Raw genomic sequence first — 27,066 nt, forward strand, 5'->3', positions numbered from 1 at the left:
AGAGACGGGGTTTCACCATGTTGGCCAGGCTGGTCTCGAACTCCTGACCTCAAGTGATCTGCCCACCTAAGCTTCCCAAAGGGCTGGGATCACAGGCGTGAGCCACTGCACCCAGCCAACAATACTTAATATTCATGTGCCTAATAACAGAACATCAAAACATGAGGCAAAATACATTAACTATTGACAAATAGATCAATCCACCATTACAGTTCGAGATTTGGATACCCCTCTATCAGAAATGAACAGATCCAACGGGCAGAAAATCAGCAAGGACATAAACTCAACAATATCATCAATTAACTGGATATAATTGGTATCTACAGACTACTTCATCCAACAACTGCAGAATATACTTTCTACTCAGGGTTGTACAGAAAATTCATAAAGATCTCATTCTGGGTCACAAAACATACCTTAACAAAATTAAAAGAAATCATAAAATGTATGCTCTTACACCACAATGAACTTCTACCAGAAATCAATCACAAAGAAAGCATGTAAAATTTGAAGATATGTCTAAATAATATATGAGTCAAAAAAGCAATCTAAAAGAAGAAATGGAAAAATATTCTGAACTAGATAAAAATAAAGAGACAAATTGTCAAAATTTGTGTGATACAGTCAAAGCAGCGCTTAGTGGGAAATTTGTAGTATCAAATGCATTTATTAGTAAAGAAGACCTAAAATCAGTAATTTAAACTTCCACCTTAGGAAAAAAACAAAAAGCAAACTAAATACAAAGTAAGCAGAATAATATAAATTAGAGCAGAAATCAATAAAATTAAAAACAGGAAATTAATAGAAAAAAAAATCAACAAAACCAAAAGTTGGTTCTTTAAAAAGATCAATGATATTGATAAGCCTCTAGCTAGGCTAAGAAAAAAGAGAGAGGACACAAATTATTAATTTCAGAAATGAAAAAGGGGCCTCATTACAGATCCTATGCACTTTAAAAAGATAATAAAAGAATACTATAAACAACTATATGCCCACAAATTTTATAACCTAAAAACAAATGAACAAACTCCTTGAAATTTCTAAAACTCGCACAAGAAAAAAGTGGAATGCTCTAAATAGGTTTATATCTATTAAATAAATTGAGTCAATAATTAATAACCTTCCAAAATAGAAAGCACCAGGCCCAAATGGGTTCACTGAGGAATTCTACTAAACATTTGAGGAAGAAATTATACCCAACCTCTGTAATGTTTTAGAGGATAGAAGCAGAGAAAACACTTCCTAACTCATTCTCCAAGGTTAGCATTACCTTAATACCAAAATCTGACAAAGACACTGTGAAAGACAACAACAAGCCATGCATAATGGAATGTATTCATAGTCCTAGCTACTGGGAGGCTGAAGTGGGAGGATCACTTGAACCCAGGAGTCTTAGCCCAGCCTGGGCAACACAGATCCCCTGTCCAAACATGAAAAGAAAAAAACTATAGATCAGTATCTCTCATAAACACAGAAGCAAAAATCCTCAATAAAATATTAGCAAACTGAATCCAATGATGTATACAAGGATTTAACATCACGGCCAAGTGAGACTTTTTTTTTTTTTTTTCAGACAGAGTCTCGCTCTGTCGCCCAGGCTGGAGTGCAGTGGCGTGAACTTGGCTCACTGCAAGCTCTGCCTCCTGGGTCCACGCCAGTCTCCCGTCTCAGCCTCCCAAGTAACTGGGACCACAGGTGCCCACCACCACACCCAGCTAATTTTTTTGTATTTTCAGTAGAGACGGGATTTCACTATGTTAGCCAGGATGGTCTCAATCTCCTGACCTCGTGATCCACCTGCCTCGGCCTCCCAAAGTGCTGGGACTACAGGCGTGAGCCACCGCACCCAGCCCCAAGTGAGATTTACCTGAAGTATGCAAGGCTGATTCAACATTTGAAAATTAATTAATATAAGTCGGGCGCGGTGGCTCATGCCTGTAATCCCAGCACTTTGGGTGGCTGAGGTGGGTAGATGATTTGAGGTCAGGAGTTCAAGACCAGCCTGGCCAACATGGTGAAACCCTGTCTCTACTAAAAATACAAAAGTTACCCAGGCGTGGTGGCATGTGCCTGTAGTCCCAGCTACCCAGGAGGCCGAGGCAGGAGAATGCCTGAACCCAGGAGGTGGAGGTTGCAGTGAGCCGAAATCGTGCCACTGCATTCCAGCCTGGGCAACAGAGCAAGACGCCATCTAAAAAAAAAAAGAGAAAAAAAAAGAAAATTAATTAATATAATCCATCACATCAGTAGGCTAAAGAAGAAAAATCACATGATCAGATTGATAGAGGCAAAGTATTTGACAAAATTCAACACTCATTCATGACAAAAACTCTCAGTAAACTAGGAATAGACAACTTTCCCAACCTGATAAACAAAAAAAAAAATCTACAAAAAACCCCCATGTCAAATATCATATTTAATGGTGAGAAACTAGAAGTTTTCCCACTAACATCAGGAATAAGGCAATGATGTCCTCTCTTATCACTCTTTTCAACATCATACTGGAAGTCCTAGCTAATGTAATACAACAAGAAAGAGGAATAAAAGGTAGAATTGGGAAGGAAAAAAAAACTGTCTGTTTTAGGCGGGTGACACCACTGTCTATGTAGACAATCTGAAAGAACTGACAAAAAAAAAAAAAAATCCCTGGAACTAATAAGTGACTACAGCAAAGTTGCAGGATACAAAGTTAACATACAAAAGTCACCTGCTTTGTCATATACCAACAATAAACAAGTATGATGTGAAATTAAAAACACAGCACAGTATCATTTACCTTAACACTCCCAAAATGAAATACTTAAGTATAAATGTAACAAATATGTACAAGATCTATATGAGCAAAACTCTGATGAAAGAAATCAAAGAACTAAATAAATAAGAGATATTTCATGTTCATGTATAAGAAGACACAACACTGTCAAGATACCAGTTCTTCTCAACTTGATCTATAAATTAAATGCGATACAAGTCAAAATCCCAGCAAGTTGTTTTATGGATATTGACAAAATGATTCTAAAGTCTATACTGAAAGGCAAAAGACCTACTATAGCCCACACAATATTGAAGTAGAAGAACAAAGTTGAATGACTGATGCTATTCAACTTTGAAACATACTATAGGGGGCGGAGCAAGATGGCCGAATAGGAACAGCTCCAGTCTGCAGCTCCCAGTGCGAGCGACACAGAAGACAGGTGATTTCTGCATTTTCAAAGGAGGTACTGGGTTTATCTCACTAGGGAGTGCCGGACAATCGGTGCTGGTCAGCTGCTGCAGCCCGACCAGCCAGAGCTGAAGCAGGGCAAGGCATCGCCTCACCTGGGAAGCACAAGGGGGAAGGGAATCCCTTTTCCTAGCCAGGGGAACTGAGACACAAAACACCTGGAAAATCGGGTAACTCCCATCCCAATACTGCACTTTAAGCAAACGGGCACACCAGGAGATTATATCTCACACCTGGCCAGGAGGGTCCCACGCCCACAGAGCCTTCCTCATTGCTAGCACAGCAGTCTGCAATCTAACTGCAAGGCAGCAGCAAGGCTGGGGGAGGGGCGCCCACCATTGCTGAGGCTTAAGTAGGTAAACAAAGCCCTGGGAAGATCGAACTGGGTGGAACTCACAACAGCTCAAGGAGGCCTGCCAGTCTCTGTAGACTCCGCCTCTGGGGACAGGGCACAGCTAAACAACAACAACAACAACAACAAAAAGCAGCAGAAACCTCTGCAGACACAAACGACCTTGTCTGACAGCTTTGAAGAGAGCAGTGGATCTCCCAACACGGAGGTTGAGATCTGAGAAGGGACAGACTGCCTGCCTGAGTAGCCTAACTGGAAGACATCCTCCACTAGGGGCAGACCGATGCCCCACACCTCACAGGGTGGAGTACACCCCTGAGAGGAAGCTTCCAAAGCAAGAATCAGACAGGTACACTCGCTGTTCAGCAGTATTCTATCTTCTGCAGCCTCTGCTGCTGACACCCAGGCAAACAGGGTCTGGAGTGGACCTCAAGCAATCTCCAACAGACTTACAGCTGAGGGTCCTGACTGTTAGAAGGAAAACTAACAAACAGGAAGGACACCTACACCAAAACCCCATCAGTACGTCACCATCATCAACGACCAGAGACAGATACAACCACAAAGAATGGGGAAAAAGCAGGGCAGAAAAGCTGGAAATTCAAAAAATAAGAGCACATCTCCCCCTCCAAAGGAACGCAGCTCATCGCCAGCAACGGATCAAAGCTGGACGGAGAATGACTTTGATGAGATGAGAGAAGAAGGCTTCAGACCATCAAACTTCTCAGAGCTAAAGGAGGAATTACGTACCCAGCGCAAAGAAACTAAAAATCTTGAAAGAAGAATTGATAACCAGAATAATTAATGCAGAGAAGGCCATAAACGAACTGACAGAGATGAAAACCATGACACGAGAAATACGTGACAAATGCACAAGCTTCAGTAACCGACTCGATCAACTAGAAGAAAGAGTATCAGCGATTGAGGATCAAATGAATGAAATGAAGCAAGAAGAGAAGTCTAGGGAAAAAAGAAGAAAAAGAAATGAACAAAGCCTGCAAGAAGTATGGGATTATGTACAAAGACCAAATCTACGTCTGATTGGGGTGCCTGAAAGTGAGGGAGAAAATGGAACCAAGTTGGAAAACACTCTTCAGGATATCATCCAGGAGAACTTCCCCAAACTAGTAGGGCAGGCCAACATTCAAATTCAGGAAATACAGAGAACGCCACAAAGATACTTCTCGAGAAGAGCAACTCCAAGACACATAATTGCCAGATTCACCAAAGTTGAAATGAAGGAAAAAATCTTAAGGGCAGCCAGAGAGAAAGGTCGGGTTACCCACAAAGGGAAGCCCATTAGACTAACAGCAGATCTCTCGGCAGAAACTCTACAAGCCAGAAGAGAGTGGGGGCCAATATTCAACATCCTTAAAGAAAAGAATTTTCAACCCAGAATTTCATATCCAGCCAAACTAAGTTTTATAAGTGAAGGAGAAATAAAATCCTTTACAGATAAGCAAAGGCTTAGAGATTTTGTCACCACCAGGCCTGCCTTACAAGAGACCCTGAAGGAAGCACTAAACATGGAAAGGAACAACTGGTACCAGCCATTGCAAAAACATGCCAAAATGTAAAGACCATCGAGGCTAGGAAGAAACTGCATCAACTAATGAGCAAAATAACCAGTTAATATCATAATGGCAGGATCAAGTTCACACATAACAATATTAACCTTAAATGTAAATGGACTAAATGCTCCAATTAAAAGACACAGACTGGCAAACTGGATAAAGACCCATCAGTCTGCTGTATTCAGGAGACCCATCTCACATGCAGAGACATACATAGGCTCAAAATAAAGGGATGGAGGAAGATCTACCAAGCAAATGGAGAACAAAAAAAAGCAGGGGTTGCAATCCTCGTCTCTGATAAAACAGACTTTAAACCATCAAAGATCAAAAGAGACAAAGAAGGCCATTACATAACGGTAAAGGGATCAATTCAACAGGAAGAGCTAACTCTCCTAAATATATATGCACCCAATACAGGAGCACCCAGATTCATAAAGCAAGTCCTTAGAGACTTACAAAGAGACTTAGACTCCCATACAATAATAATGGGAGACTTCAACACTCCACTGTCAACATTAGACAGATCAACGAGACAGAAAGTTAACAAGGATATCCAGGAATTGAACTCATCTCTGCAGCAAGCAGACCTAATAGACATCTACAGAACTCTCCACCCCAAATCAACAGAATATACATTCTTCTCAGCACCACATCACACTTATTCCAAAATTGACCACCTAACTGGAAGTAAAGCACTCCTCAGCAAATGTACAAGAACAGAAATTATAACAAACTGTCTCTCAGACCACAGTGCAATCAAACTAGAACTCAGGACTAAGAAACTCAATAAAAACTGCTCAGCTACATGGAAACTGAATAACCTGCTCCTGAATGACTACTGGGTACATAACGAAATGAAGGCAGAAATAAAGATGTTCTTTGAAACCAATGAGAACAAAGATACAACATACCAGAATCTCTGGGACACATTTAAAGCAGTGTGTAGAGGGAAATTTATAGCACTAAATGCCCATAAGAGAAAGCTGGAAAGATCTAAAATTGACACTCTAACATTACAATTAAAAGAACTAGAGAAGCAAGAGCAAACACAGTCAAAAGCTAGCAGAAGGCAAGAAATAACTAAGATCAGAGCAGAATTGAAGGAGATAGAGACACAAAAAACCCTCCAAAAAAATCAATGAATCCAGGAGTTGGTTTTTTGAAAAGATTAACAAAATTGATAGACCGCTAGCAAGACTAATAAAGAAGAAAAGAGAGAAGAATCAAATAGACGCAATAAAAAATGATAAAGGGGATATCACCACCGACCCCACAGAAATACAAACTACCATCAGAGAATACTATAAACACCTTTACGCAAATCAACTAGAAAATCTAGAAGAAATGGATAATTTCCTGGACACTTACACTCTCCCAAGACTAAACCAGGAAGAAGCTGAATCCCTGAATAGACCAATAGCAGGCTCTGAAATTGAGGCAATAATTAATAGCCTACCAACCAAAAAAAGTCCAGGACCAGTTGGATTCACAGCTGAATTCTACCAGAGGTACAAGGAGGAGCTGTTACCATTCCTTCTGAAACGATTCCAATCAATAGAAAAAGAGGGAATCCTCCCTAACTCATTTTATGAGGCCAACATCATCCTGATACCAAAGCCTGGCAGAGACACAACAAACAAAGAGAATTTTAGACCAGTATCCCTGATGAACAGCAATGCAAAAATCCTCAATAAAATACTGGCAAACCGGATTCAGCAGCACATCAAAAAGCTTATCCACCATGATCAAGTGGGCTTCATCCCTGGGATGCAAGGCTGGTTCAACATAACGCAAATCAATAAACGTAATCCAGCATATAAACAGAACCAAAGACAAAAACCACATGATTATCTCAATAGATGCAGAAAAGGCCTCTGACAAAATTCAACAGCCCTTCATGCTAAAAACGCTCAATAAATTCGGTATTGATGGAACGTATCTCAAAATAATAAGAGCTATTTATGACAAACCCACAGCCAATATCATACCGAATGGGCAAAAACTGGAAAAATTCCCTTTGAAAACTGGCACAAGACAGGGATGCCCTCTCTCACCACTCCTATTCAACATAGTGTTGGAAGTTCTGGCTAGGGCAATCAGCCAAGAGAAAGAAATAAAGAGTATTCAGTTAGGAAAAGAAGAAGTCAAATTGTCCCTGTTTGCAGATGACATGATTGTATATTTAGAAAACCCCATTGTCTCAGCCCAAAATCTCCTTAAGTTGATAAGAAACTTCAGCATAGTCTCAGGATACAAAATTAATGTGCAAAAATCACAAGCATTCTTATACACCAGTAACAGACAAACAGAGAGCCAAATCAGGAATGAACTTCCATTCACAATTGCTTCAAAGAGAATAAAATACCTAAGAATCCAACTTACAAGGGATGTAAAGGACCTCTTCAAGGAAAACTACAAACCACTGCTCAGTGAAATAAAAGAGGACACAAACAAATGGAAGAACATACCATGCTCATGGATAGGAAGAATTAATATCATGAAAATGGCCATGCTGCCCAAGGTAATTTATAGATTCAATGCCATCCCCATCAAGCTACCAATGAGTTTCTTCACAGAATTGGAAAAAACTGCTTTAAAGTTCATATGGAACCAAAAAAGAGCCCGCATTGCCAAGACAATCCTAAGTCAAAAGAACAAAGCTGGAGGCATCACACTACCTGACTTCAAACTATACTACAAGGCTACAGTAACCAAAACAGCATGGTACTGGTACCAAAACAGAGATCTAGACCAATGGAACAGAACAGAGCCCTCAGAAATAATACCACACATCTACAGCCATCTGATCTTTGATAAACCTGAGAAAAACAAGAAATGGGGAAAGGATTCCCTATTTAATAAATGGTGCTGGGAAAATTGGCTAGCCTTAAGTAGAAAGCTGAAACTGGATCCTTTCCTTACTCCTTATACGAAAATTAATTCAAGATGGATTAGAGACTTAAATGTTAGACCTAAGACCATAAAAACCCTAGAAGAAAACCGTAGGTAATACCATTCAGGACATAGGCGTGGGCAAGGACTTCATGTCTAAAACACCAAAAGCAAGGGCAACAAAAGCCAAAATTGACAAATGGGATCTAATTAAACTAAAGAGCTTCTGCACAGCAAAAGAAACTACCATCAGAGTGAACAGGCGACCTACAGAATGGAAGAAAATTTTTGCAATCTACTCATCAGACAAAGGGCTAATATCCAGAACCTACAAAGAACTCAAACAAATTTACAAGAAAAAAACAACCCCATCAAAAAGTGGGAAAGGATATGAACAGACATTTCTCAAAAGAAGACATCATATAGCCAAAAGACACATGAAAAATGCTCATCATCACTGGCCATCAGAGAAATGCAAATCAAAACCACAATGAGATACCATCTCACACCAGTTAGAATGGCAATCATTAAAAAGTCAGGAAACAACAGGTGCTGGAGAGGATGTGGAGAAATAGGAACACTTTTACACTGTTGGTGGGATTGTAAACTAGTTCAACCATTATGGCAAACAGTATGGCGATTCGTCAAGGATCTAGAACTAGAGGTACCATATGACCCAGCCATCCCATTACTGGGTATATACCCAAAGGATTATAAATCATGCTGCTATAAAGACACATGCACACTTATGTTTATTACGGCACTATTCACAATAGCAAAGACTTGGAATCAACCCAAATGTCCATCTGTGACAGACTGGATTAAGAAAATGTGGCACATATACACCACAGAATACTATGCAGCCATAAAAAAGGATGAGTTTTGTGTCCTTTGTAGGGACATGGACGCAGCTGGAAACCATCATTCTCAGCAAACTATCACAAGAACAGAAAACCAAATATCGCATGTTCTCACTCGTAGGTGGGAACTGAACAATGAGATCACTTGGACTCGGGAAGGGGAACATCACACACCGGGGCCTATCACGGGGAGGGGGGAGGGGGAAGGGACTGCATTGGGAGTTATACCTGATGTAAATGACGAGTTGATGGGTGCTGACGAGTTGATGGGTGCAGCACACCAACATGGCATAACTATACATATGTAACAAACCTGCATGTTATGCACATGTACCCTAGAACTTAAAGTATAATAAAAAATAAAAAATAAAAAAACACATAATATTGCCAGAAATAATCATAACATTTACCTGATTAATTCTACTATACAATAATGCTTTCTGTCTTATCTATGCCCTAGTTTTACTGCTCATCTTTCCCATTGAGTTTCCATCACATTTTCCACCTCACCTCTTCCAAACATTTTTTCTGATCTTCTAATACTCAATCCCTTATCACCTTCTCTAATGATCACCTTTTCTCTTACTGCACAGAAAAGTCCACCTGAAGAAGCTCCCTTAATTCTCCTCCTCTTCATCTCCAAATTTTTAGTTGAAACTGAACTCTTTCTTTCTTCTTTCCTTTTGGCTTCAGAGATATATTTTTCTCCCTTCTTAAGAATAATCCCGCTGGGCGCAGTGGCTCAAGCCTGTAATCCCAGCACTTTGGGAGGCCGAGACGGAGGGATCACGAGGTCAGGAGATCGAGACCATCCTGGCTAACATGGTGAAACCCCATCTCTACTAAAAAATACAAAAAACTAGCCGGGCGAGGGGGCGGGCGTCTGTAGTCCCAGCTACTCAGGAGGCTGAGGCAGGAGAATGGCGTGAACCCGGGAGGCGGAGCTTGCAGTGAGCCGAGATCGCACCACTGTACTCCAGCCTGGGTGACAGAGCGAGACTACGTCTCAAAAAAAAAAAAAAAAAAAAAAAAAAGAATAATCCTTCCCTTGGACTCTCAACTGTATCCCTTCTGGTAACTTGCCCCATCTGTCATTTCTCATCTTTCATCACCCCCTTAAGTCTACAAAAAGGCTCAAAGTCTCCTTTATCCTTAAAACAAAACAAAACAACAACAACAAAAAAGAAACATACTATAAAGCTACAATAATCAAGATAGTGTGGTAGTAGCAAAGAATAAAATAAAATAGATCAATGGAACAGAATAGAGAGCCCAGAAATAAATCCACATAATCAATTATCTTCAACAAATGGGCAACAGTGGAGAAAAGTCAGTCTTTTCAATGAATGGTGCTGCAACAACTGGACACCCACATACAAAACAAACAAACAAAAAGAATCTAGAGAAAAACCTTACACCTTTCACAAAGAGAATCACAAACATAGATGTAAAATCCAAAACTATAAAACTCCTAGAAAGTAACACAGGAAAAAAAATCTAGATGACTTTGGTTTTGTGACAACACTTTAAATATGACATCAAAGGCATGATCCATGAAAGAATGAAATGATGAGCTGAACTTCATTAAAATTAAAGACTTCTGTTTGGTTAAAGACATAAAGAGAATGAAAAGACAGTGGCCGGGCACGGTGGCTCAAGTCTGTAATCCCAGCACTTTGGGAGGCCAAGACGGGCGGATCACGAGGTCAGGAGATCGAGACCATCCTGGCTAACACGGTGAAGCCCCATCTCTACTAAAAAAACACAAAAAACGAGCCGGGCAAGGTGGCGGGCGCATGTAGTCCCAGCTACTTGGGAAGCTGAGACCGGAGAATGGCGTAAACCCGGGGGGCGGAGCTTGCAGTGAGCTGAGATCCCGCCACTGCACTCCAGCCTGGGTGACAGAGCGAGACTCCGTCTCAAGAAAAAAAAAAAAAAAAAAAAAGAAAAGACAAGCCACAGACTGGGAGAAAATATTTGTAAAATATACATCTGATAAGGAACTGCTTTCCAAAATATACAAAGAACTCTTAAAACCCAACAGTAAGAAAACAAACAATTGGATTAAAAAATGAGCCAAAGACCTTAACAGACACCTCACCAAAGAAGATATACAGATGGCAGATAAACATATGAAAAGATGCTCAATGAGGAAATGTATATGTCATCAGGGAAATGCAAATTTAAATAATAAGATACCACAACAAACCTATTAGAATCGCCAAAATCCAGAACACTGACAATACCAAATGCTGATGAGGATGTGGAAATCCCATTTACTGCTGATGGAATGCAAAATGGTACAGCCACTTTAGAACACAGCTTGTCAGTTTCTTATATAACTAAGCATACTCTTACCATATGATCCAGCAATTACACTCCTTGGTATTTACCCAAAGGAGCTGAAAACTTATGGCTACACAAATACCTGCACACAGATGTTTATGGCACCTTTATTCATAATTGCCAAAATTCGAAAGCAACCAAGATGCCTTTCAGTTTGTCAATGAGTAAATAAACTATGGTACATCCCAACGATGTAATATTACCCAATGCTAAAAAGAAATGAGCTATCGGCCGGGCGCGGTGGCTCAAGCCTGTAATCCCAGCACTTTGGGAGGCCGAGACGGGCGGATCACGAGGTCAGGAAATCGAGACCATCCTGGCTAATACGGTGAAACCCCGTCTCTACTAAAAAATACAAAAAAACTAGCTGGGCGAGGTGGCGGGCGCCTGTAGTCCCAGCTACTCGGGAGGCTGAGACAGGAGAATGGCGTCAACCCGGGAGGCGGAGCTTGCAGTGAGCTGAGAGCCGGCCACTGCACTCCAGCCTGGGCGGCAGAGCAAGACTCCATCTCAAAAAAAAAAAAAAAAAAAAAAAAAAAAAAGCTATCAAGCCATGAAAAGACATGAAAGAAACTTAAATGTATACCAGTAAGTGAAAGAAACCAATATAAAAAGGCTATATACTCTATGACTTCAAATATATGACAGTCTGCAAAAGACAAAACTATGAAAACAGTGAAAAGATCAGTGATTTCCAGGGGCTCAGGGGAAGGGATAATAAGGTGAAACACAGAAGATTTTTAGGGCAGAGAAACTACTCTATATGATACATAATGGTAGATACATGATATTATACATTTGTCAAAACTCTTAAAATGTTCCACATCCTTAAATACATTAATGTGAACTATGGTCTTTAGGTGAAATGATGTGTTAATGAAGGTAATGACTGTAACAAATGTACCACTCTGGTGGGAGATAATAGGGGGAGACTACACAGGTGTGGGGTCAGGAAGTATATGGGAAATATCTGTATCTTCTTCTCAATTTTGTTATGAACCTAAAACCTCTCTAAAGAAAAAAGTGTACTGAATCAAAAATCAAATATAACAAGGATCGATAAAAATATCACTATGTAGACATAGTGTAGTAGTACATAGCTTCTGGCTCCCTTTGCTTATGGATCTCTCTCAAACTCTCTCACACACACGAACACCTGCTCAAATATAACATATTAGCTTTGTTTTTACTTCTACTATTTAAAAGAAAGAATTAAAAACAAGTGTCTTCTTTGTGAAAATAATAAGTCTTTGCTCTTATCACATTTTCAGTCTTTCATATAAAATATTCATCTGCCTCGAGAAGCCAAAGGTGTTAAGAAATTTTATACTGCAAGGATAACTAACAATATATCATTGGCTGGGCATGGTGACTCAAGTCTGTAATCTTAGCACTTTGGAAGGCCAAGGTGAGAGGATCATTTGAGCCCAGGAGTTTGAGACCAGCCTAGGTAACACAGTGAGACTCCATCTCTACAAAACTAATAAAAAATATATTAGCTGGGAGTGGTGGTACATGCCTATAGTCTCAGCTACTTGGGAGACTGAGGTGGGAGGACTGCCTGAGACCGGGAGGTTAAGGCTGCAGTGAGCCATAATGGCACCACTATACTCCAGCCTGGACAACAGAGTGATACCTTCTCTCAAAAAAATAAATAGGCCAGGCGCAGTGGCTCATGCCTGTAATCCCAGCACTTTGGGAGGCCGAGGGCGGCTCACTTGAGGTCAGGAGTTTGACACCAGTCTGGCCAACATGGTGAATCCCTGTCTCTACCAAAAATACAAAAAATTAGCTGGGTGTGGTGGCATGCGCCTGTAATCCCAGCTACTTGGGAGGCTGAGGTAGAAGAATCACTGGAACCCGGGAGGTAGAGGCTACAGTGAGCTGAGATTGTGCCACTGCACTCCAGCCTGGATGACAGAGTGAGGCTCTGTCTCAAATAACATAAATAAATAAATAAATAAATATTAAATAAAAAAATGTGATTGAGGAACACAGAACGCTATATACAGACACACAACTGACAAGACTTTTCCTCAAAATAACATCAACTGCAAAAGAACACTGTGAATATTTTCACGGATTATGTTATAAACATTTTTATTTATAAAGATCGTATCAGCCGGGTGCAGTGGCTCACGCCTGTAATCCCAGCACTTTGGGAGGCCAAGGTGGGGGGATCACTTGAAGTTAGGAGTTGGAGACCAGCCTGGTCAGCCCAGTGAAACCCTATCTCTATTAAAATTACAAAAAAAATTAGCTGGGCGTAGTGGTGCATGCATGTAATCCCAGCTACTCAGGAGGGTGAAGCAGAAGAAAAGCTTGAATCCAGGAGGTGGAGGTTGCAGTGAGCCGAGATCGACCCACCGCACTCCAGCCTGGGCAACAGAGCAAGACTCAGTCTCTAAATAAATAAATGAAAATAAAGATCCTATCTATCCCAAGCCAAAGTAGTTTTCATTTTCCAAAAAGGAAATGAAACAATACATTATTAGACTATGATTCAAACTAAAAAATTTATTTAATCTAATTTTCAAACTCATTACATTTTTAAGAGTCCAGCTATAAGGAAAATTTTCCAATACACTTATTTCAGTTTAGGCTTAGATTTCTCAGTGTCTAATCACTAAGACTTAGCAAGTGAATACCTGTTTCTAGTCTCTGAAAAGAAATAAAATTTCTTCTAACCATATAAGCTAGCCAGGACACCATAACGAACTGACTGATGATAGCAGAATACGCTGAGGTTACTAAATAAAAGCGTTCATAGTTACCCAAGTTATTAACAGCCAAACATTCAGAATTTCACAGAACATATGCAAGAATGTTTGAGCCCTTAAAATAGCAGAATAATAAGAACTCAGACACAAGACAAAGCTCAAGAAAAAGATCTTTAAATCTTTTTTTTTTTAATATAACTTTTATTTTCAGGCTTTGTTGGAAATAGTACCTCTTAAAACCTACACGGTGATAAACCTACACGGCCCTAGAAAAATTTTCAACTTTAATAACATAAAATACATTGAGTTTTTAAACAAAGAGCCAAGATACTCAGAACAATTCTTACCACTTGGATAAGAAATTCTACTGGAAAACCACCTAATGTTTCAGTGTCAGAGCCAGAAATTTTACTTCTCCACGGCGACTGTCCCAATAAAGGATCATTATCCTGTGGGAATAAAAGGGAATTATTTAATCATTGACTATTCAGAGGAAGAAACTTATTTTTTTATTTTATTTTTTTAAACAGAGTCTCACTCTGTTGCCAAATGTGATCTCAGCTCACTGCAACCTCCGACTCCTGGGTTCGAGTGATTCTCCTGCCTCAGCCTCCCAAGCAGCTGGGATTACAGGTGCGCACCACCATTCCCAGCTAATTTTTGTATTTTTAGCAGAGATGGCATTTCACCATGTTGGTCAGCTGGTCTCAAACTCCTGACCTCATGATCTGCCTGCCTCAGCCTCCCAAAGTGCTGGGATTACAGGTGTGAGCCACTGCGCCCAGCCAGGAAGAATCTTACTTTTAGAAAAAGAGAAAATTCTGTTATAATTAATATTATATTAAAATCCAATAAAAAGGAAAATATTTCTGGAGATGAAGCAACTATTTGTGTTATTTAATATTTTCAATTCAAAATAGTGTGCATATCTTTTGAAGCTGTAATAGATGTGTATTTCTTAAGAACATAGTTCACCTTCATAATAATCAATTAAATTACTGATAATATTTCTAAAATATACTTACCATAATTGGTGATTGGAGAGGAGGAGTATAATGCAACCGTGGTGGGGTCATAAAAAATCGAGAAGGCCGCTGTTTTTGTCCAAAGGCAGCAATTGGCATTGTCTCATGAGGCTCATTACTCTGAGAAAACAGATTAATCCACAAAACTTAAAGAAATTTACCATCATTTAAGCTTTATAATCATTGTATTTCAGCTTGAGATATATATTCACGCATATTCTATGATTCATATAGAATTTATTACTTATATATTTAATTATTTATAGAGTAGCATATTAGTCTATACAGATCAAAGGCTAGAACTTAAAACAGAGTATGAAAACACTACTTTGCTGCCAAAAGGATGAACCTCCAGAAGACAAAAAGAAATAAAAAAAAAGGAGGGGGGGGTCAAAATAGTTCAGAGAATCAAAGATTATTAAAGTTTTCTATGGCCACCTTTGGTTATCTGCATTTAGACTGTCTGAATATATCCTATAATAATTAAAAATCAATTCTTATTTAGCCAGGGAGAAATATTTGGGTGATCTCATAAAAATAGTTAAATTAATGAAACAGAGAAGCAATTTACTTTTTTTTTTTTTTTTTTTGAGACCAAGTTTCACTCTTGTTAACCAAACTGGAGTACAATGGCGCGATCTGGGCTCACTGCAACCTCCACCTCCTGGGTTGATGCAATTCTCCTGCCTCAGCCTCCCAAGTAGCTGGGATTACAGGCGCACGCCACCACGCCTGGCTAACTTTTTGTATTTGTAGTAGAAATGGGTTTCACCATGTTAGCCAGGCTGGTCTCGAACTCCTGACCTCAGGTGATCCACCCACCTCGGCCTGCCAAAGTGCTGGGATTATAGGCGTGAGCTATCGTGCCCGGCCAATTTACTTTTTTTGAAAGGAGAGTTTAAAGATTTCATCCTTTAATGTAAAAACTTAAGAGTAGTGTACTCTGTTCTACATTTAGTTCCAATTTTGTTTCTCTCCTCTTGTGGAGAGATATCAAGCAATATTGTATTTCTGCACTAAGGAGATACATATCTTTTAGGAAATTTATTTACAAAGACAGACATACATATATAAAAATACATTCTAGGCAGAGGTTGCAGTGAGCCGAGATCACACCACTGCGCTCCAGCCTGGGCGACAGAGCAAGACTCCGTCTCAAAAAAAAAAAAGATCTCAATTCTAGTCTCAGCCTAATAGGAAACCAGATCTAGAGCCTTGAATAAATTACGCAACTGTACTTATGTCTTGAGTTTCATCATGCAAAAGCGAAGGTAATTAACACCCATCCTGCATACCTCTGAAAATAAAACAGGAGAACAAATAAGTACAAGATGTTACTTCATACTTTAAAAATAATTTTGCAAAAGGACTATACTTTAACCTAACAGCTGCAATGAAAATGTTATGTAGCTTCTTCTCCAAGGTTATTTAGTCAGGACTCATCAGTTCGGTTATACTAAAGTGCTGTGTCGTTAAGGTCCAACAGAGAAATTCTAGTTCCTGGAAAATGGAAGACTTAAGTATAGTTCCGAACCAGGGGTCTAGCAGATAGGGCTGGGGGACCCTAAGGATCTCTTCTTCTGTAAGCTAAACTCTTGATTCTATCATAAAACACGATTTCTAAGAAAACTCTATATAACACATTTAACAGGCATAAAACACAAATGTATTATGAAATAACACTTACGAGAACTTCATAGTCAGGGATGGTATGGGTTCCAAGCCCTGCCCTATCAAAAGTTACTCTATAAGTAGCATTAAGAGTATCCACAGCATCTATTTGTCCAGTGAACAAACCATCATGAACACCACGTAATCGTGCTGAGAAAAGAACAAAGGCATTATGATGTGTGGGAGATACAAAGAAGAGTCAAATATAAAACTGTTCCAAGCATGAAATTTAAATCATAGTACAGTATTTTGTCTATTAGAGTTTCAAAACAAGCATACACTTTATTTTTGGCTTAGAGAAACAGCAAAGATTTTTTGAAACAAAAACCAAAACTATATATGATGATCCCTAATTTCATATATGAATAAAATTATATTACTCCCAAATTAAGAGAAAAATATTTTAAATAATTTAACTGCAAAAAAAACAACAAAAGAACTTTGGTCATTAAACTCATGAGTGAAGCACCAGGAGTAGTTCAATTTAAAAAAAAAGCAAAGATTTTGTGTAGAAAAGAATTAAAGAATTTAATACAGCAGGCCTGAGACTGCTATACTTAGGAAAACCTCCTTGCAAGGTTGGCCTTTGTCTGGTATCTGGGAACTTTGATTTCAGAAGTGTTCCCACTGTTCCCTAATTAATAATGGTGGTTTACTGTGTCTAGATTGTGCAGACGATGTGGTTAATGCTGGATACCTGCTTTCCCTCTAGAAGACTGGAATTTTAGTACGTACTAGGCAAAAGTTGCCTCCATACTCAGCCCCCAGTAGAAACTCTGGTCACTGAGTCTCTAATGAGCTTCCCTGGTAGACAACACTTATAAGCGTTGTGACAACTTGTTTCTGGGGGAATTAAAGAAGTCTTGCATGACTCTACTGGGAGAGGACTTTTGAAAACTTGCGCGTGCTTGGCGTGGTTTCCTCTGGACTTTGCCCCAGGCACCTTACTCTTTTGCCAATCTTATTTTGTATCCTTCACTGTAACAAATGTTACCCATGAGTACATGTACTGAGTACTCTGAGTCTTTCTAGTGAATCACTAAAACTAGTAGTCTTGGAACTGATGACACAGATGAACTCTGTGTCACTATTATTTAAGTCCAGCCTAAAATAACATCAGAGAAATCCAAACAAACATCCAACACGAGTAAAAAATTTAAGAACAGCAGCATCGATGGCTTTAAACTGGGCAAAGTAATATATTTTAGACTAACCAAATAGTATAATACACAACATTTTAATAGAACACAGAAATACACAATGCAAAACTGTTTAAAATAAAAGGATCAACTGATAAAAACACAACTGTAGAGGACGAAAATCTCTCTCAGTTTCTGACAGATCCTTTAAGGGAAAAGTAAACATGGATACAGAAGATGTGAATAATGAAGCTGAATAAACAAATATAAACATAGAAAAGGACTACTAGTTATGGTGGCATGAAGAGGCTGGTAATTCCTCTCCACAAAAAACAAGTACGAATGAGATTGTCATGAGATTGTCAAAAACCATTCCAGGGTACTGGAAATGGATCAAATGTAGAAAACAAGAAATGTTTATTGTTGAAAAAGTGCTAGAGCTTCAAGTTAGGGCAGGGGGACTCAGTGGCCTTTTTGTATGAGGTTATTCACACACCCACTACTACCATCAACGTGGTTGATGAGAATGGTTTTATTAGTTCAGGGTTGGTCACAAAAACCAGCCAGAATTTTGGCTGGTCATGAAAGACAGTCAGAAATTTAACAAGGAGGTCCTGGAAACTAGAGAGCTATAAAAGGGTGGAAATAAGCTCTCTCTACCATCCCTAGCTAACTGGGTTACTATGCAAATGGATGGGGAAGATCTAATAGTCTGGCAAAAAGTAAAAGCTAAAGATGACTTGAAAACTAGCAGCAACTTTGTATATACATTCTCCAACTCACATATAAATCAATGTGAGGCTTTTCCCAATCAAGATGTTTGAGCATAACCTCTGTTCAAATCATTAGGTGACCATTAAGTTATTATTATTATTTTGAGATGGGAGTCTCACTCTGTTGCCCAGGATGGAATATAGTGGTATGATCTCAGCTCACTGCAACCTCCGCCTCTCGGGTTCAAGCGATTCTCCTGCCTCAGCCTCCTGAGTAGCTGGGATTACAAGTGCCCGCCACCACACTCAGCTAATTTTTTTTTTTTTTTTGTATTTCTAGTAGAGGCAGGGTTTCACCATGCTGGCCAGGCTGGTCACAAACTCCTGACATTAGGTGATCCACTCGCCTCAGACTCCCAAAGTGTTGGGATTACAGGCGTGAGCCACCGCACCCAGCCCTGACCACTAAATTATATGCAGACACAGGCCAACTCTTTGGAAACCAAGTTTAATAATAATAATAAATATAAGAATAAAAACATGAAGCAGAGATATCAGTATTTGCATAGCCAAGTTATTAAAGCAAATCCAACAACTCTCCAAAATATCAGAATACATAGTTGCTACATTATCTGAAATATCAAGTTTTCCACCAAAAATTACTAGACATGTAAAGAAGTAGGACAGTATGGCTCTTAATCAAGAAAAGTACAGTAATAAATTGATAGAGATAATATATTTAGCAAAGACTTAAAAGGCAGCTGTTATAAATATGTTCAAAGAATTAAAGGAAGCTGGGCGCAGGGGTTCATGCCTGTAATCCCAGCACTTTGCGAGGTCCAAGTGGGTGGCTCACTGGAGCTCAGGAGTTCAAGATTAGCCCATGCAACATGGTGAAATCCCATCTCTACAAAAACATACAAAAACATTAGCCAGCTGTGGTGGTATGTGCCTGTAGTCCCTGGAGGCTGAGGTGGGAGGAATGCTTGAGCCCAAGAGGTAGAGATTGCAGTGAGCCAAGATCATACCACTGCACCCCAGCCTGAAAGACAGAGCAAGACTCTCTCAAAAACAAAAAAAAAACAAAAAAAAAAAAAACAAAAAACAAAAAAAAAGTTTGTGTATGTACGCACTTTTTTCCTATTCTTTTCATTTCTATTTTTTGAAAAATTTATTTGATAAATAAAATTTTTATTTATTTTCCATTTACTCCTTTAGATAACCTACAGAAAATCCCAGATAACCTGGAATTATTGTTCATTTTACGAAGATTACTTTCAGGATAGTTCAGATTCTTACAATTTCTTAACAAATCAATGATTTTAATATCTTTTTTAACACTCTCATTTCTCCAGGGATAAACAACTGTGGCTTAAGTATCACGTCTCAAACAACTTCCTATATACTGTAGCTAAAGTATCATGTCTAGACATTTTTCCAAACTTCTCTACTATTCAGATTTTCATTACTTTGAATACCCAGTACATCTGTCAAACTCTTGTGCTTCTAACTCTGTATATGATAATCACAAAGTCCAGTCACTTTTTACCTGCCAGATTCTTTGTTCCTACAGCAAAATCCCTAATAGAGTGACTTTTTTATTCTTTTTGCTCGTTTTTGAGGAATAATCTACTACTCTTTGTTTACTAAAATATTTTCTAAAGAAGGAATATGTTTAATTAAATTCTGTTGTGGTCAGAGAAATTCTCTATATGATTTCAATCTTTCAAAATTTATTGACATTTTTTAATGGGCCAGTATATGGTATATGTTGATAAATAAGTCATTTGCATATGTAAATAATATGTATTCTGCAGTTGTTGAGTGTAGTATTCTAAAAATATTATTTAGATCAAGATAATTGATAGTGTTGTTGAGATCCTCTATACATGTATATACATGTTTTGGCTTCTTCTACCTATTAATTATTGGAAGTGAGGTGTTAAAACCTACAACTACGTTGTGGATTTGTCTATTTCATTCTTTAGTTATCTCAACTATTGCTTTCATGTATGTTGAAGCTCTATTGCTAGGTATATAGTATATACATACATAGTATTAGGATTGGTATATCTTTCTAATGAATGGGCCATTTTTATCATTATGAAGTACTTCTCTCTGACAATACTGTCTTGATACCTATTTTTCTCTAATGTTAAAATAGCCACTTTAGCTTTCTTACAGTTACTATTTGCACTGCATATCTTTTTCATCTTTTCGCTTTCAACCTGTCTATGATTTTATATTTTAAGTATAACTCTTGAAGACAGCATATAGATGAGTCTTACTTTTTTAAAATCCAGTCTCATAATCTTTTTTTTTTCTTTGAGACAGAGTCTCACTGTTGCCCACGCTAGAGTGCAGAGTGCAATGGATGTGATCTTGGCTCGCTGCAACTTCTGCCTCCCAGGTTCAAGTGATTCTCCTGCCTCAGCCTCCTGAGTAGCTGGGATTACAGGCATGTGCCACCACACCTGGCTAGTTTTGTATTTTCAGTGTAGACGGGGTTTTACCATGTTGGCCAAGCTGTCTCAAACTCCTGACCTCAAGTGATCCGCCTGCCTTGGCCTCCCAAAGTGCTGGGATTACAGGCGTGAGCCACCATGCCTGGTCAATCCTTACTTTTTAATTGAAGTGGGTTTTTTTTTTTTTTTCCCTAAAGAGACAAAGTCTAGCTCTATTACCCAAACTGGAGTGCAGTGGCATGATCATAGCTCACTGTAGCCTAGAACTCCTATGCTCAAGTGATCCTCTCATCTCAGCCTCCTGAGTAGCTGGGACTACAGGTGCCCACTACTATGCTTGACTTTTTTTTTTTTTTTTTTAAATTTTTGTAGAGATTAAATTTTTGTAGAGACAGGGTCTCACTATGTTGGGAAAAAGCTAAGTGTTAGGAAAAAAGCTGAGGCAGGGCTTGCATCTCCGACATAATGTCCCCTGGAATGTGTCTAGACTTGCGGGCTTTCTTCTAGCCCTCCTAGGCTCCTAGATTGTATTCTCGTTATCTCAAGTAGCAGAACATGTTCTATATAAATGCTAAGCTGTCACAGCTGTAGATCATGTGCCTGCCTTTTTGACCCCCACATTCTCATCACCTGTTTCTTTGTTGGATTACCAATAAACAGCATGGGCTCCCAGAGCTTGGGGCCTTCACAGCCTCCACAATTGCAGTGGGCCCCTGGTCCCACTTTCTTTCTCAAACTGTCTTTTTCTCAATCCTTTGATTCAGCCAGACTTCATCGCCCCCACGACCTGGTGTTGGGTCTTATCACCGCAACATACTATGTAGCCCAGGCTAGTCCCAAACTCCTGGGCTTAAGTGATCCTCCTGCCTTGGCCTCCCCAAAGTACTGGGATTACAGGTGTGAGCCAGTGTGCTTGGCAGAAGTCTTTATAGTTCACAGGCATTTAATGTAACAATAGGATAGCTAGACTTAAGTCTACCACCTTGCTATTTTCTATTTATCCCATTTGGGTTTTTTGTTGTTGTTCCCTGTCCCTTCTTTCCTGCCATCTTTTTTTAAAATCAGATAATTTTTTTTTTTTTTTTTTGAGACAATGTCTCACTCTGTCCAGGCTGGAGTGCTGTGGTATAATCACTTCTCCCTGCAGTTGAGACTCAGGTAATCCTCCCACCTCAGCCTTCCAAGGAACTGGAACTACAGAAGCACATCACCACACCTGACCAATTTTTGTATTTTTTGTAGAGACAGGGTTTCACCATGTTGCCAGGCTGGTCTCAAACTCCTGGGCTCAAGTGACTGGCTTGCCTTGGCCTCCCAAAGTGCTGGAATTACAGGCATGAGCCACTGCACCTGGCCAAATTCAGTATTTAAAAAATGAAATTCTCTTTTGATTTTTTAGCTATACTTCTTTGCGTTTTTTTTTTTTTTTTTTTTTTTTTCCAAAAAAAGGCAGTTCCCAAACTAGCAGCATTACTTTGAAACTTGTCAGACATGCAAATTCCCAGGCCCTATCCCAGACCTTCTGAATCAGAAACTCAGAGGTAGAGCCCAGCAATATGTTTTATCAAGCCCTTCAGGTGATTCGATTCTGATGCATACTAAAGTTTTTCAGCCACAATGGGCTAGGAATGGGCTCACTCTCAACATTACTTTCTTTTTTTTCTGAGACGGAGTCTCACTCTGTCACCCAGGCTGGAGTGCAGTGGTGCAATCTCAGTTCACTGCAACCTCCGCCTCCTGGGTTCAAGTGATTCTCATGCCTCAGCCTCCCGAGTAGCTAGGATTACAGGCGTGCATCACTATTCCCAGCTAATTTTTGTATTTTTAGTAGAGACAAGTGATCCACTTGCCTTGGCCTCCCAAAATGCTGGGATTATAGGCGTGAGCCACTACGCCTGGCCTTAACATTACTTTCTACTAAATTAATACCGTGTGTTCATACATAAAATTTAAGAACTTGGCAACACAATAATTTCATTTTATTCATTTATTTATTCATTTCTGGTGTTCTATGGTCCTTTCTGTAGATTCCAGTTTATATATGATATCGTAATGTAAAAAAGTTCCTTTCAGTCTGAAGAAATTTTTTGGCATTACTTCTAGCATTTTTTCTGATATGAAGTTGGCTGCCATCCATATCAGTGCTCCTCTTACATAATATGCTGTTTTTCTGTGACTGCTTTTAAGAGTTTCTCTGAAGATTTTCTGTGTTGTGTCTAATGATGGGTTTTGTGTATACGTGGGTATCCTGCTTGGGGTTCAGAGTACCTTAGATCTATACTTCTGAAAAAATTTCAGCTTTTGTTTTGTCTAATATTTTTTATGTGCCAATGCCTCTCTGTCTTTATGGGGACCACAATTACACATATGTTATCTTGTTTAATACTGTCTCAGGGGGATCGGAGGGTCTATTTTTTTTTCTACCTGTTTTCATACTTGGATAATTTCTACTGATACATTCTCAAGTTCACCAACCCATTATTTTACTGTTTCCAATTTGCTTTTAAGCTCATTCAGAAGTTTTTCTTTTCAAATATTATACTTTTCAGTTCTAAATTCATTTTCTTTATCTGAAAAATGTCCATTTATTCACTCAGATTTCCTGTGTTCATTATATTTACATTTAAGTTTATGAACATGTCTTTGAAGTCATTGTCTGCTAATCCCAACATCTGAGTCATCTCAGAGTCTATCTCTATTGATGGCATTTTTATTGACTATGGAATTGTCTTTTTTTTCCCCACAAGTATAGAAATTTTTTATTGTATGCTGCACAGGGTATTGAATTTTTTTCTTGTAGGCAAAAAAAATTACTGGCAGATCTTTTTGATCCTGTCATACTTGCTTTTTGTGTGGGCTGGTCTGTTTCAGTTATGAACTTATTTAGAGCATGTTTACTCCTTAAGGGGGCCCTGTGAACTTGATACAATTTCCATAAGTCACAACATATCATTATTCTTTTGATTTTTTTCAACCACTTACAAATATAAAAAGTATTCTAGGCTCACAAACTATACATAAATGGGTGGCAGCCTAGATTTGGCCGACAGGCCATAAGTTTACTGACCCCTGCACTAGCCCAAAGAGAAAATGTAAAACATTGCTTTAAAAAAGCCCTAGGCTAGGCCAGGGGCAGTGGCTCACACCTGTAATCCCAGCACTTTGGGAGGCCGAGGTGGGCGGATTACAAGGTCAGGAGTTCAAGACCAGCCTGGCCAACATGGTGAAACCCCGTCTCTACAAAAAATACAAAATATGTCGGGCGAAAATACAAAATATGTTGAGCATGGTGGCGCGTGCCTGCAGTCCCAGTTACTCAGGAGGCTGAGGCAGGAGAGTCACTTGAACGTGGGAGGCGGAGGTTGCAATGAGCCGAGATTGAGCCACTGCACTCCAGCCCGGCGACAGAGCAAGACTCCATCTCAAAAAAGAAAAAAAAGGAAGAAAAAGAAAAAAAAGCTCTAGGCTGGGTGCAGTGGCTCATGCCTGTAATCCCAACACTTTGGGAGGCCAAGGTGGGCAGAAGATCACTTGAGGTTGGGAGTTTGAGACCAACCAGCCTGGCCAACTTGGTGAAATCTCATCTCTACTAAAAAAACTACAAAAATGAGCCAGGCGTGGTGGTGGATGCCTGTAATCCCAGTTACTCAGGAAGCTGAGGCGGGAGAATTGCTTGAACCCTGGAGGCGGAGGTTGTAGTGAGCCAAGATTGCACCATTGCACTCCAGCCTGGGCAACAGAGCAAGACTTTGTCTCAAAAAACAAAAACAAAAATAAAAAACACAACACACAAAACAGCTCTAGTAGTTTTCTCACATTTTGCTACAGCCTGTCTCACCTATTCACCACTCTAACAAGAGTACTTATATAAAAACACTATCTAAGATTTTCAGTCTTGTCAAATAATATCACCAGTCCTTAAAATTCTGCAACAATGAAATTTTAAGGATTTCCTAATGAGTCTGAGAGTCACTCGACTCATGTCAGCATTTCTCTGGCATAAATCAGTATGTCAGCATTAGTACTTATACTAGACTTTATTGCTGTAGTTATTTATATGGAGTTTTTAGAACTAACACACTTTTCAAATATGCTGTCTACCCATCTCATCCCATTTCCACCTCTACTTCCAGACTAGTTTTAAGACAGGGATCATATAATCTATAATCTGTTGATTACACAGTGAGTTGTCAATATACACTCATTTATTACCAAATCTAGTCTCTCCTAGATAAACTGTGTTAGGATTTCATATGCATAATTTGGTCTCTTCTCTATTTTCTACATTTCCTCTTAATCATTTTTATAATATAATAGAAACATGTACCACTTTTATAGTCAGGAAAAATGATATAAATATGTAACTCCAGGTTCCCTTCCCTCCAAAAACTATTCTCGAATTACTCCGACCATTTTTCAATGGTTGAAGTCCAATTACAATTACTCAGTACAATTACTAGCCTATTCTATCCACTTAACACCTTATTTCTTGTATTACATATATTGTAATTCGCCTTCACCAAGTAATTAAGGATTAACTTAAACCTGAGATTTTGTACTTTCTCTCCATATTATGAGTACACCAAATCACATCTACAAAATGGACAAAATTTACACCCCTAAAAATGTTGAGCAGACTAGTGAATAATTTAGTTTTATTCGATCATTAGAAATGGACTATTTCTAGACCCAAAGTCCAGGAGAACAATGGTGTTTGTGAACTAACCAGACAAGGCTTATTAGGAAAGGAAAACAAATAATGTAGAAGGAAAATATAGAATAATTTAAAATTTAAAAAATTTATGGCCAGGTGTGGTGATTCATGCCTGTAATTCCAGCACTTTGGGAGACCGAGGCAGGAGGATTGCTTGAGCCCGGGAGGTCGAGGCCTCAGTGAGCCAAGATCACGCCACTGCATTCCAGCCTAGGTGACAGAGGGAGACTCGGTCTCAAAAAGAAAAAAAAAAACAACAAACTTTAAAATAATACATAGCTATACTTACTCCAATAGATTATTAAATTTCATCTTTGTGGCAGTTGGCTTTAGTTTATATTGTAGTAGATGTTACTTTGAACCAATACACTTTTCCCCAATTACTTTAAAAAATAGATTTCAGGCATGAAGAAAGAGTAACTTCTATAGTAAACTGCACAGAGCTATAGTTTAAGCTTTCTAAATTTAAAAGCCATTTCTCGAATGGAGATTATCTGGGTTACTTACACCTTCAGAATTTTGTCCCATGTGTACGTGTAAACACATCCTAGTGAAAAATCAAAGTCACTAAGGAAAAAAAAGATCAAGTGATGTGTACTACAGAACTCCTACTCCATCCCTGAGCATCAATCAGGCTGAGAGAGTGTTGAGGGATAGGGATAGGGTGAGGGTTAATGATGTCTATTGTAAATACTTCTTGGTAATTAAAAATGAAATAAAATAAGAACCAAAGAAACAAAAAAGATTACCTTGATTAAAAATTACAAGTCAAAAGAGTAATTAGCTTGTTTTCACTTACCTGTAACTTTCGTTCCAATAACCAGAGGCAAAGGAATTTCATCTGGGAGATCTTTGAATTGTGAAACATCTGCAACTTTCCTTTGTTGTAAGAGCCTTATTTTCTGCCGTTTCTGTTTTAATGCTGATCTCTCTTCCTCAAAAAATGCAGAAGAACACCTAGAATAAATTATAAAAAACATACAAACTGATAACTACCCCATATAAAAACTTAAAATCTTTTTTTTTTTCTTCTTTTTTTTGAGATAGGGTCTGGCTGTCGCCCAGGCTGGAGTGCAGTGCACAATCTCGGCTCACTGCAACCTCCACCTCTGGCTCAAGCAATTCTGGGCTCCACCTCCTTGGCTCAAGTGCTGGGATTAAAAACTTAAAATCAGCTGGACGTGGTGGCTCACACCTGTAATCCCAGCACTTTGGGAGGCCGAGGCGGGCACATCAACTGAGGTCAGGAGTTTGAGACCAGCCTGGCCAATATGGTGAAACCCCGTCTCTAGTAAAAGTACAAAAATTAGCCAGGCGTGGTGGCAGGCGCCTGTAATCCCAGCTACTCAAGGGGCTGAGGCAGAAGAATTGC

The 27,066-nt window shown here is 39.1% G+C and overlaps 1 protein-coding gene across 3 annotated transcripts in view; it reads right to left on the minus strand.

Annotated features, from left to right (window-relative positions):
- LIN9 (lin-9 DREAM MuvB core complex component) overlaps positions 1–27,066 on the minus strand; it is a 96,611-nt gene that overhangs the window by 39,111 nt on the left and 30,434 nt on the right. For all 3 annotated transcript variants that reach the window (XM_010381999.2, XM_010381991.2, XM_030936977.1), the window contains 4 exons: positions 26,494–26,651; positions 16,680–16,813; positions 14,993–15,112; positions 14,315–14,416 (listed from right to left, as the gene is read on the minus strand). In XM_010381999.2, coding sequence (XP_010380301.1) covers positions 14,315–14,416; positions 14,993–15,112; positions 16,680–16,813; positions 26,494–26,651 — 514 coding nt within the window. The remainder of the gene's footprint in view (positions 1–14,314; positions 14,417–14,992; positions 15,113–16,679; positions 16,814–26,493; positions 26,652–27,066) is intronic.

This window comes from Rhinopithecus roxellana, chromosome 8, assembly GCF_007565055.1.
Source record: "Rhinopithecus roxellana isolate Shanxi Qingling chromosome 8, ASM756505v1, whole genome shotgun sequence".
Taxonomy (NCBI): domain Eukaryota; kingdom Metazoa; phylum Chordata; class Mammalia; order Primates; family Cercopithecidae; genus Rhinopithecus; species Rhinopithecus roxellana.